This window comes from Phyllostomus hastatus, unplaced genomic scaffold (assembly GCF_019186645.2).
Source record: "Phyllostomus hastatus isolate PE091 unplaced genomic scaffold, TTU_PhHast_1.1 phas_contig_90, whole genome shotgun sequence".
NCBI lineage: Eukaryota > Metazoa > Chordata > Mammalia > Chiroptera > Phyllostomidae > Phyllostomus > Phyllostomus hastatus.
In genome coordinates this window covers 280,135-293,476 of record NW_025333984.1, presented here as the reverse complement: position 1 = coordinate 293,476, position 13,342 = coordinate 280,135, and the positions used below count along the sequence as shown (strand labels likewise).

The following is a 13,342-nucleotide window of genomic DNA, read 5'->3' as shown; positions in this document are numbered from 1 at the left end:
TGCTAAGTGAAATAAGCCAGTCAGAGAAATGCAAATACCATAGGATTTCAGTCATATGTAGAATCTAATGAACAAACTGAACTAATAAGCAAAATAGAAATAGACTCATAGATAGAGAGCAGGAAGCCAGGTGGTAGGGGGAGAAGGGAGGTTAGGGAGTGGAAGGATTCAGCACAGAGGAAAAAGGACTTATGGACATGGACAACAGTGTGGTGACACAGGGGATGATATAAAGGGACTAAATGATAACAGAAAAAAATACAATAAAAATAAATTTGTTTTTTTTAAAGAAATAGGTACATTCATTTGTGTTGCATTTACCTTAGAATGTGTCTAATAAACAACAAATACGCTTGGATGTTATGTTCAGGGACCAGAAATTGTGACTTAATTTGAGCAGGAGTTTGCTGGGACATAATATGGCTACTGTCACTGCAGCCTTTCTTGGTTATAAAAGCAGTAAGGAAGTATGATGTAACGGTGTGATGGTAAATCACAGCCCGAGCCATTTTAGTTGGCTGAATTTGAAAGACAAATAAACATTACTTCAGAAGCAGAGAAGACGTGCCTAATTACCTCCGTGCCTGGGCTGGGATCCCTGCAGCTTATGTCGTTCCTGGACTCAGGTGTGTCCACATGGACAGGGGCCCTCTGTGCAAGAGCTGTGATGGTCCAGTGAGGTAGGTCCACTATGGATGTGAGGACTGGAAGCCCCACCTCCACAACCTTCTATCCAGGGAAATCAGGCTGCCCAACTGAAGGAGAAGAGCAGCCTTGAGGGACCCCCTGGAGCTAGGAGGGAGTGGGATTGGAGGTAGAGGAGAGGCTGGTCCCAGCCACTCTGCCTTAGAAGTGGTGGGAAGTTAAGGAGCTGATGGTCTTTGTGAATCTGCACTTTTTACCTCAGGTCCACCCCAATTACCTCCTTCCCTTCTAAAGTCTCCCTTCCTGGCTGCAGTTATGGCCAAATAGGCTCTAGGCCTCACCTCAGCTGACCACAACCTAGGAATGGGATGGAGTCTTCCTTCTTTGCTGGCTGCATTTTCAAAACTCAGCAATGTCCATTCTTTTGTATCTTTTGTTTTACATTGATAGCCCCAGACAATCCTCCTCTCCTACTTCATTCTCTCTCTCTCCCTCTCTCTCCTCCTTCTCCCTCTTCCTCCCCCTGTCCCTGTCCCCTTTATGGATATCAGCTGTTCTCTCATAGTAGGGGAAAATATAGTAGAATCCCAGCAAGGTTTTCATGGGCCACTCATCTATTTACCAGGACTTCTTTTTTCCCTCTCTCATTCCTCACGCATATACCCTTAATTACATCAATTCTCAAACACTCATTTTTTTAAATGTAGTAACATATAGAACATAAAAGTTTATATATATACACAGGGTCTGGCACAAATAGCACCACTTGTTTATTACAAAATCTTTTATTAAAAATCATAAACATGTAATTCTGTAACATAACAATACCACACTCAAGCACACCATATGACATTTTAGGTGAAATGTTCAAATTGCTGTCCATCCCGTGTGAGACATTCATGTACCCTACCAACCACACTCAAGCAAGCCTTACTTCTACCAGGATATGGAGATATATATATATATAACTTAAGCGTTAGTACATTCACATTGTTATGTGGCCATCCACTCCAGAACTCTTTTCATCTTCCTAATCTGAAGCTCTGTACACATTAAACAACTCTGGCAACCACCAAACTACTTTCTGACTCTATGAATTTGACTGCTCTAGGTCCCTTATGTAAGTGGAATTATATAGTATTTGTCTTTTTGTGACTAGTTCATTTCACTTAGCATAATGTCCTCAAGGCTCACTCACTGAGGTGAGAAAAGGCCCAGTGGGGTTAGGGAAGTTGCAAACATAAAACCAAGTTCCACTGCCTCAGTTTTGCCAGGAGTTGGCCCAGTCCCACAGCTCTCTATGACACCACCCCCAAGGCTGGCCAGTGTGGCTGTGCACATGCCGGTACCCTGGGCAGCAGCAGGCCCAGCTGGGTAAACAGAAGTGCAGGAGCAAAACAAGCCAATAAATCATGGCACAGCTCTAGCCTGCCCCGGTCTCCTCCTCCCCCTTCCTTTCCAGCTCACTTAGTTCTCCATATCAAGCAAATGGTCACAGGTGTCTTTTGATCTATCTCCTTTGCCCTTTACAAGAAGAGGTATATCTATAAGAAGGGTGAGCTCAGCCCCTCTTGTGACCTGCCCCTGGAGTTCCTTGTAGGGAGCTATGAACTTCACACATCCAGCTGCTAATGGCAAAAAAAGGCAAGCAGACATGGGTTGACCTCTACATAGTTATAGAGATGAATGGGGCATGTTCTCCAGTTCAAGCATTGGAGCATGGGCTGCAGCCTATACTAAGAAGACAGAGCCCTGTTAGAACCAGGGCTAAGCTGAAATTTCACCATTGCCCCTTTGCTTCATGACTTGAGGTTTTTATACATTCCCTATACTCAAGTTTGGAGCTCTCTGATCTTGCTGGCAAATGCATGCATAATCCACTGTTATGTTATTGATCCCCAGAGGGCTACTTATTTCAGGAGGCCCACACAGTGTTAGGTTCCTCTGGATAAAGATTGATTTTCTGACTGCTGTATCTCCAGTGTCTAGAACAGTGGTAACACATAACTGGTGCTGATTAAAAACTTGTTGAGTGAATGCATTAATTGGCATAGTGTAATGATTAAGAGGTCAGTTTCTGGAGTCAGACCAGAATTCTAATCCAGGTTCTGCCCATTTGATCTTAGGGAAGATAAGTTATCTTCCCTTGGTCTTGGTTTCCCTGTCTATAAAATAAGAATAATAATAATATCATAACAAGACTATTGGGTTAATTGAAAGATATAATGCAGGTACTGCACTTAGCCAGGGCCTGACCCATAAGTCCTCAGTAAAATGTTAGCTATTATTATTATAATTTTGTATACCAACTCCAGGCAACTGGTCCACACTGTCAAGGGTGCTGAATTGAGGGTTCTGTGGTCTTATCCTGATTTGATGAAAAACAGTGCTCCAAGGCCTGTTATTGAGGAAGACGAAGGAAGTGGGAACTTACTTGCAGGGGATTTGCCTTCTCTGGTTTGGCCATGAAGATGGCCAAACTCAAACCATCTGTAGTAGTCTTCAGGGAGCAGTTTATTGCATACATATGACAAATAGATTTGTAAACCATACAGGTGTGGAGAGGAAGAACTTACACCTTCAGTGGAGACTGTCCCCCAGAGTGAGAGCAAGAGTTGAGGATGGACCTGCCTACTAAAATTCTGAAACCATTCAAATAACCCATTTTATGTCTAAGGATTGGAAATAGCATTCTTCATCAAAGGACTTCGCAGTCTGAGTCTGCCATCAACAGAGAAGCATACCCCAATCGGAAGTCACTCCCCTGATCTTGAGTGAAGTCTTTAGCTCTATAAGAAGGATGGCAAAGTGGTGGTGGGAAAATGGAAACAACTGTACTTGAACAACAACAATAAAAAAAAAGAATGGCTGCCTTACCACATACTTAAGTTTGTCAAGTGTCACTCACTATATTTCAAACATGTGAGTTGACATCATGTAAGCAATATTGTACTTATTTCCAACCCTATTTAAACTTCAAAGGACATGTCAGCCACATTGGCCCCACCTAAATATGTGGCACTTTTGATCAGCTGGTACCAAGAAGACTGAGAGGCCCATGTGTAATTAGAAATGGAGCCAAGAAAGGGTATTTTTGACTAAAGGTAAATGAACCAAGTCTTGGAAAGTTTGAGTTCAGCTGGAAACACAAAGCACATGAGGTCAGAGCAAGTGTTAAATTCTCTATCGGAAAATGCTCCAGTGACATCACTGTGAGTCTGGGAATGTCTTTGGGGTCTGGAGAAGTGTGAGCCAGGAAGTGTCCTGGAAGGAAAAAAATTCCCCATCACAAAATCTCTCCAGAGACTTTTGGTTCTCAACAAAGCTGTAGGGTGGACCTAGGATGTGAGGGGCACTGTGAGGATAGAAGTGTAATCTTTCACTCCCTACTCCATGAAACTGCTTCACCAAATAATAAACTTGCCTGTGTATATTGCTTGAAAACTCTGCTCTCCAGAAATACCTCCTTCATGGCCTCCAGAGAATCACCTTTTTTTTTTATAGCTTTGGGGCTTGACATTCCTCATGGTCAAGGAATTTGGACAGGGTAATTTAGGGAGGCCTTAGCAAACAAGAACATATGGCTCAAGCAAGTGGATGCCATCTGGCCAGTTAACAAGGCTTGTATGCAAGGGATACCCACCAGGGAACCAAATTTGAGAGTCCTTTAAGGTTCTAAGGCCCCAGTGGGGGAGCAGAGACAGAGATATTATCCTGGGACATGGCTACTTGAGGACACTGGGAGCTAAACACAGCAAAAGAAAGGGGAGATTAGAGGGAAAATAACAAAAATTTTTACATTTTGCATAGAGCCATGTTGGTATCCCTCCTTCCAAAGTCCTTCACCATTAGACAGAAGGTACATAAAGCTAAGAGATTGCTTTCCTCTGTTTCTCTGACCACTTTCCTCTCTTGCCAAATGAAGAGGGTATAAGGGGACCTCAGGATACTTATTTGATAAAAATCCTAGGCCCCTGCTTTATAGGATTATTAATGATAAAAAGTTTGAAGTACCCATTCTCTAAATAGGAAGGATTTCACCCAACCCAGTTTCAACACTACCCAGGGAAAAGCTGTGGGAAAATATCCCTCAGGAATATAGATGTAAAATCCCTAAAAAATTCAGAATAGGTAATCTATAGAAACAGAAAATAGGTTAGTGATTGCCAAGAGTTAGGGGGGAAGGAGAATGAGGAGTGACTGCTTACTATGCATGTGATGAAAATGTTCTGGAACTACATAGTGCTGATGACTGCACAATACTGTGAATATGCTAAATGCCACTGAGTTGGTTATTTTGAAATGATTGAAATGGTAAATTTTATGTTATGTACATTTTACCATAATAATAAAAATCCTCAACAAAATACTAGTAAATGACACATAACAAGGATTATATATAAAAACTGAGTGGGATACTTCCCAGGTATTCAAGGTTTTTTCAACATACAAAATTCAATCAATCCCAGAACTTCTGGTCAAGAAGGCAGGACAAGTAAACATGGCTTACCACCTTGCACAACCACGTCAAAAGTACAACTAAAATATAGAACAACCACCACTCAGAACCATCAGAAATCAAGTGGAATAGAAGTTTGACAACTATGGAATTAAAGAAACCACATCCATTTAGACTAGTAGGAGGGGTGGAGACATGGAATAGGCTGGTCTCACATCCACTTGTGGTGGATACAAATTTGAGAGGGATCTCTCAGGAGCAAGGAGTCCCAGCCCCACACCAGGCCCACCAGACCTGGGTCCCAGTGCCAGGAAGAAAAATCCCCACAACTTCTGTCTGCAAAAACCAACAGGAACTGAGTCATAAAAGAAACTGATGAAGTCTGAAGCAGTTCTCCTTAAAGAACCCACACACAGACTTACTCTGAGTTCCAGCAGTGGGGTAACAGCTTGAAAGGCCCCCAGTGGCATACAGGGAGGGACTGAAGTGTCTAGCATCAAAGCAGGAGCTGGGAGACAGTTTTCTCCTAGACAGAAAGGCAGGAAGAAGGCCTTGTCCCTTTTCTGACCCATTTCTGCCACAGAGCCACAGAGCCAGCAGGTGGGTGCCATATCTGAGACTTCACCAACGTAGTTAACACTGTTTGCCTCACCCTGGAGATCCCCTGAGATTCCATCTGATCCAATTTTGGGTCCCATCCAAACTGTTAACCCTGGCTTTTCCATATGAATGGCTGGTCTTGGCTCATGCTTCACAACTTCCTGAACCCTATCAAACAAGTAACAGCTGGCCTTCGTGAGCACTCAATCCCTGTACCTCTTGCTAAGTGGCCCCAGGCCCAGCACTAGCAGCAGCCAGCCTAGATTCACAACTTGGCTTCACCTGGGAATCTCCAAGCCTAGCACAAGTACCAGCCATCTCAGATTGCTCTATAGCTCAGGCAGGGTGGCCCCAGGCAGAGTAGAGGTGGGGACTGACCTTGATCTACACCACCTAGGAAACTGCAGAGCCTGTGCCCCCCGTGGACAGCTACAAAACCATGTTGGAACACCACTACCCTGCCCCTGCACAGCTGGTCCTCCATGGAGGGTGGAAGTTAGTGGTCAGTGGTCACACCCAATTCTTGCAGCTGACTGGCCTGGGTAAACCCATCCCATTAACCTGCCAAGAGCAATCAAAGCTCAACTACAAGAGGTGGGTGTACTCAGTCCACACAAAGGGCACACCTTCAATACCTAGATTGGGTGATAAGGGAAGCTGTGACACTAGACCCTACAGGACACCTACTACATTAGGCCACACTACAAAAACACGGAGTCAAATCAGCTCTACCTAATACATAAAAACAAACACAAGGAGGCTGCCAAAATGAGGAGAAAAAGAAATATGCCCCAAATGAAAGAACCGATCAAAACTCAAGAATAAGAACTAAACAAAATGGAGATAAGGAATCTATCAGATACAGAGTTCCAAACACTGGTTATAAGGATGCTCAAGAAAATTAGTGAGGACCCCAACAGCATAAAAAGATCCAGTCAGTAATGAAGGATGCACTGTTTGAAATAAAGAACAATTTACAGGAAAACAGCAGTGAAGGATCAGATTCTCCCATCAAGGATTTGGAACATAAGAAAGCAAAAAACAAACCAATCAGAACAAAAAGGGAAAAAAAAAGAATAAAAAAAAAGGAAACAAGGTTACCTTAAGCAGCTTCTCTGACAACTTCAAGCACTCCAACATTTGCATCATAGGGGTGACAAAGGAGAAGAGGAAGAGCAAGAAATTGAAATTTTTTTGAAAAAAATAATGAAAGAAAGCTTCCCTGATTTGGTGAAGGAAATAGACATGCAAGTTCAGGAAACACAGAGTCCCAAACAAGATGGATGTAAAGAAGCCCATGCCAAGACACATAACTAAAATGCTGAAAGTTAAAGATAGAGAATCTTAAAAGCAGTTAAAGATAGAGAATCTTAAGATAGAGAATCTTAAAAGATAGAGAAAAGTGGTTAGTTACCTACAGGGGAGTTCCCATTAGACTGTCAACTGATTTTTCAAAAGAAACTTTGCAGGTTATAAGAGACTGGCAAGAAATATTCGAAGTCACGAAAAGCAGGGACCTACAAGCAAGATTGCTCTACCCAGCAAAGCTATCACTTAGAATCAAATGGCAGATAGAGAGCTTCCCAAACAAGAAAAAACTAAAAGAGTTCATCATCACCAAACCATGATTATATGAAATGTTAAAGGGACTTATTTAAGAAAACGAAGATCAAAACTATGAACAATAAAATGACAAAAATACATATCTATCAACAATTGAAACAAAAAAAAAAACAAACTAAGCAAACAAGAAGAACAGGGACAGTGTCATGGGTACAGAGAGTATTTTGACGGTTGTCAGATGGGTGCGAGTTCTGGGGGAGTGAGTGAAGACATGAGGGGAGTAAGAAGTACAAATAGGTAGTTGCAGAATAGCCGTGGGGATGTAAAGTGTAGTATATGAAATGGAGTAGCCAAAGAATTTATACGCATAACCAACACATGGACATGAACAATGGTGTGGGGATTGCCTGAAGGAGTGGTGGGTGCTGGGTGGAGGAAGGCAAAGCGGGAAAATTTAGGACAACTTTAATAGCATAATCAATAAAATACTATTAAAAATAAAATAAAATAAAGGAACACAGGAGAAAATTTTTTAAAAAATAGAAAGAAAATCAATCACTGTAATACACTGTATAAATAGAACAAAGGTCAAAAACGTAAGTTCATCTGAACAGATTTAGGACAAGCATTTGACAAAATTCAATATCCTGTCATGATAAAAACATCCAAAAACTAGAAATAACTTCCTCAGTCTGACATAGGACATCTATTGAAAACTCAGCTAATATCAAATTTAATACTATATGACTGAAATCTTTCTCCCTAAAATCAGAAACAATATAAGGATGTGCATTCTTACCATTTCTATTCTACAGTGTACTAGAGGTTCTAACCAGGCCAATCATGCAAGGGAAAGAAATAAAAGGCATTCATAATTGAAAGGAAGAAATAAAAATATCCCCATTCATAGATGATATGATTTTACAGTAGGAAATTCTAAAGAATCTAATAAACACCTATTAGAGCTAGGAACTGTGTTCAGGATTGAAGACTGTAAGATACAAGATCAATATACAAAAATTAATTGTGTTACTATGTATTGCCCATGGACAGCCTGAAAATCAAATGAAGAATGCAATTCCATCTATAATAAAATAAGTAGGAATCAATTTAACAAAAGAAGTACAAGACCTAACATTGAAAATTATAAAACTTCATTGAAAGAAATAAAAGAAGACAAAGAAAAGACATTCCTTATCTATGGATTAGAAGACACGATATTCTTGAGATGAAAATATTCCCCAAATAGATCATCAGATTCAATACAATCTCTAACAAAATCCCAGATAGCTTTTCTTACAAAAATTGAAATGCTGATCGTAGAATACATACAGAAATCGTAAGGGATCCAGGGCTAAATCTATAAAAACAAATACTAAACTCTTAGAAGAAAATATAGTTTTATATTCTTGTGACTTTGAAACAGGTAATGATTCTTAAATAGGACACCAAAACCATGAACAACAAAAGGAAAAAAAGGACATAAATTGGACTACTTGAAAATTAAAAAATTTTATACTGAAAATTATAATATTTCATCCAGAAAGTGAAAAGACAACATACAGAGTGGATGTAAATATTGTCAAATCATATATCTGATAAAGGACTTATATCAAAATATACATAGAACTTTTATAATATAATAATGAAAAGATAAGTAACCCAATAAAAAATGAGCAAAAGATCTCAGCAAATAGAAATTTTTCTAGAGTATATGCAATGGCCAATAAGTACATACAGAGGTGCTAAACATCACTCATCATCAAGGAAATTCAAAGCAAAATCAGAAATACATACCATTCCACACCCTTCACACCCACTGGGATGGCTGTAACAAAAAAAAGGAAGATAATAACAAGTGCTGACAAGGTTGTAGGGAAACTAAAATGTTCATACACTGCTGGTGGGAATGTCACATGGTGCAGCCACTTTGGAAAACAGCTTGGCACTTACTTAAAAGGTTAATTAAACATAGAGTTATCATATGACCCAATAATTCCATTCCTAGGTATATACACCCCCCAAAATGAAAATATATGTCCACCCCAAAACTTGAATACAAATGTTCATAACAGCATTTTTTTCACAATAGTCAAAATGTAGAAAACAATTCAAGTGTCCATCAACTGATGAATAAAGAAAATATGGTATATCCATGCAATGGAATACTACTTAGCCATAAAAAGGGTGAACATTAAAAATGTTAAACAAAGTGAAATAAGCCAGAAAAAAAGGCCACATATTATATGATTCCATTTATATGACATGCCCATAGTAGGGAAATCCATACAGAAAGGAAAAAGATTAGTTGTTGCCAATGGCTGGGGGTAGTGGGAAATGGGAAGTGACTGCTAATGTGTAAGAAATTTCTTTTTGGTGTGATGAAAATATTCTGGAATTGGATAAGTGGTGGTAATTGTACCACTTTTTTAATATATTAAAACCACAGAATTTTATACTTTAAATGGTGTATTTTATGGTATGTGAATTATATTGCAATAAAAATGGAAAAAGTTGTTTCTGTTGGAGAATCACTCTAATTTTTAGTATGTAACTCAGAAGGAACTCACAAAATTATGTGACTGTTATAATAAAACTTTTCAACTCTCAACTTCTTATTTATATGAAAAAGATTTCTCAGTCCTTGTGCAGATAAAGATTAAAAAATAGAAATAGAATTGATGCAGAGATCCAAGATGGTGGAAGAGTAAGTGGAAGCTACACTAACCTCCTACCAGGACAAACCTGGAATTATAACTAAATTGTAGAGAGATCATCCTGAATAACCAACTGAACAATAGCTGGAGAGAAGCCTTATAACCAAGGACACACAGAAGGAGCCACTCCACTACAATGAGATTGGTAGGGAGTGTGGAGGAGGTGCAAGTGGGCTGGTTGGGCTCCCACAGGTGGCAGCTGAAGTCCTGGAGGGATATTTCAATGGTTGGGGGATTTCCCCAAAGAAGTGCAGCATCTAAACTCCAAGCTGGGCCCAAGCCAATGACAACAGAGCCAGAAAGGAACCCAGATAACATCCAGCTGTGAAAAGCAGCAGGGGTTCTGTCTGCCAAGGAAAGTTGGCTGGAGATGCAGAGAGCCTCTTAAAGTGTCTATGCATAAAGTTTCATTTGGAGCCACTTACCCTTGACTCCAGCAGAGGAAGGACAGAGTAGATTAGAGACACTTGCAGAGAACCTAGGGCTGGTGGCTCTGGGGAGAGAGAGAACTGAGGGAGCAGCCACCAGGGTCCCTGTGCTGAGTCATTCCCCACAGTGCAGAAGCCATCTTTCTCAGGCAGAGCACTTTACTTCAAGTGGAATCAGCCTGAGGGGAAACAATAGGCCCACTTGAAGGAATTATTCTTCCCCACCTTATAGGGTTTTAGCTGCTGATTATTTCCCTTGAGGATATATACTGATAAGCTTAACAACTAATGTGGAAAAATACAAAGTATCAGCCAAAATGGGAAGACAAAGAAACAGACCCCAAATGAAAGAACAAGAGAATTTTCCAGGAGAAGAAATAGATGAAATGGAGGCAAACAATTTATCAGATAGAAAGTTAATTTTTGTTGTTGTTGTTGTTGTTGAATTACAGTTGTCTCCATTGCCCCCCCATTATTCTCCCCTGCCCTACCCATCCCTTCTCCCACCTTCAATCCTCCCCCCACTATTGTCTTTGTCCATGGATCCTTTATATGTGTTCCTCAATGACACTTCCCCTTCTTTCCCCTGTTAGTCCCCTCCCACCACCCCTCTGGTTACTGTCAGTTCTTTATTTCAATGCCTCTGGTTATATTTTGCTTGCTTGTTTGCTTTGCTTCGTTGATTAGGTTCCACTTATAGGTGAGATCATATGGTATTTGTCTTTCACCACCTAGCTTACTTCACTTAGCCTAATATCCTCCAGGTCTATCCATGCTGTTGCAAAGGGTAGGAACTCCTTCTTTCTTTCTGCTAAGTAGTATTGCATGGTGTACATGTACCATGGTTTTTTGATTCATACATTTACTGATGGGCAATTAGGTTGCTTCCAGCACTTGGCTATTGTGAATTGTGCTGCTATGAACATTGGGGTGCATAAGTTCTTTTGAATTGGTGTTTCAGGATTCTTAGAGTATAATCCCAGCAGTGGAATTGCTGAGTCATAAGGCAGTTCCATTTTTAATATTTTGAGGAAACTCCATTCTGCTTTCCACAGTGGCTGCACCAGTCTGCATTCCCACCAACAGTGCACTAAGGTTCCCTTTTGTCTACATCCTCACCAGCACCTGTTTGTTGATTTATTGATAACAATCTTTCTGGCATGTGTGAGGTGATATCTTATTTTGGTTTTAATTTGCATTTCTCTGATGGTTAGTGACTTTGAGCATTTTTTCATATGTCTATAGGCCATCCATATCTCTTCCTTGGAGAAGTATTTATTCAGGTCCTTTGTCCTTTGTTCATAGCATTATTATTTACAATAGACAAGGTCTGGAAACAGCCCATGTGTCCTTCAGTTAACGAGTGGGTAAACAAGCTGTGGTAATTTACACAATGGAATTCTACACAGCTGTAAAAAAGAACCAACTCTTACCATTTGAAACAGCATGGATGGACCTAGAGAACATTATGCCAAGCAAAATAAGCCAGTTAAGAGAAAGACAAATACCATACGATCTTACTCATATGTGGAATCTAATGAACAAAATAAACTGATGAACAAGATAAAACCAGAGGCATAGAGACATGGAACACACTGATGGATCTCAGAGGGGCAGGGGTGTGGGGGACTGGAAGAGATTAACTAACATACATATATGCATATATGCAAAGCCCATGGACACAGACAAGAATGTGGGGAAGGCCAGAGGCAGGGGCAAAGGCTTGGTGGAGGGGGAAAGGGGAGGCAATGAGGAACATCTGTAATAGCACCAACAATAAAAAAAGATAAAATTCTCTGAAGAAAGTGAACTTGGTATACAGGTTCGAGGAGTAAAATGTTAAATGTTTAAAAATATATTGTTTACATGTTTTAAAATAAAATGATTGTGGGTAAAAATCACTTTGGTATTTAGATTCCATTTAACACATTTAAAGGAGTGAAGTAACAGTTTTGTTTTAAATGCTGATGTTTGCAATAAATTGGAAATAACATATTTGCAACTACTTACACTTATGACTTTAAAACTATGATACAAATGTTCAAGGGGATACAGTTATTAAAAGGTCAGGAAACACTGAGACTGGCACAATATCATTTATCTGGTATTCTTGTAAAAATGTGCATAACCTCAATCTAATCATGAAAAAACACTAGACAGTCCTATTGAAGGGCATTCTACGAAATAGCTGGCCACTATGTTAAAAAGCATCAAGGCCATAAAAAAAACAGAAAGATTGAAGAACTGTTACAAATTGGAGGAGACTAAGGAGACATGACAACTCAGTGTGATGAGGGATCCTGGATTGGATCCTAGAGCAGGAAAAAAATCAATGGAAAGACTGGAGAAACATGAATAAACTCTGTTGCTTAATGCAATGGACTGAAGGTGTGTGTCCCCCCCCAAATTCATGTGTTGTAATCCTAAGTCTCAATGTGATGTTATTAGGAGGTGGGGCTTTTAGTACGTAATTAGGCCAAAAGGGTGAAACCAGAGAGCTCTCTCTCCCTCTTTCCACCATGCGAGGATCCAAAAAGAAGACAGCATTCTGCAACTCAGAAGAAGGCTCTCACCAGAATCCAACCATACTGGCACCCATTTCTTAGACTTCCAGCCACCAGAACTGTGAGAAATAAATGTCTATTGTTTAGAAGCCATGCAGTCTTTGGTACTTATTTATAGCATTCTGAACTAAGACATATAGTTAGTGTTATTGTACCAATGTTCATTACCTGGTTTTCATCACTGTAATATGGCTGTCAGTTAACATTAGGGGAAAATGGATAAAGGGTACATGTGCCCTTTGCACTATTTTTTTCAACTTTTATGTAAATCTAAAGTTAATCCAAATAAAAAGTTTTAAAAAATCATAGGGCATTCTCAGGCAAAAAAGTTTGAAGATTATTGAGTTACATGAGTCACAGTGTCCA

The 13,342-nt window shown here is 39.9% G+C and overlaps 1 protein-coding gene across 1 annotated transcript in view; it reads right to left on the bottom strand.

The window, feature by feature from the left end:
- PABIR2 (PABIR family member 2) overlaps window positions 1-13,342 on the bottom strand; it is a 302,302-nt gene that overhangs the window by 220,187 nt on the left and 68,773 nt on the right. Inside the window, exon 10 of the mRNA XM_045852267.1 lies at window positions 9,065-9,095. Coding sequence (XP_045708223.1) covers window positions 9,065-9,095 — 31 coding nt within the window. The remainder of the gene's footprint in view (window positions 1-9,064; window positions 9,096-13,342) is intronic.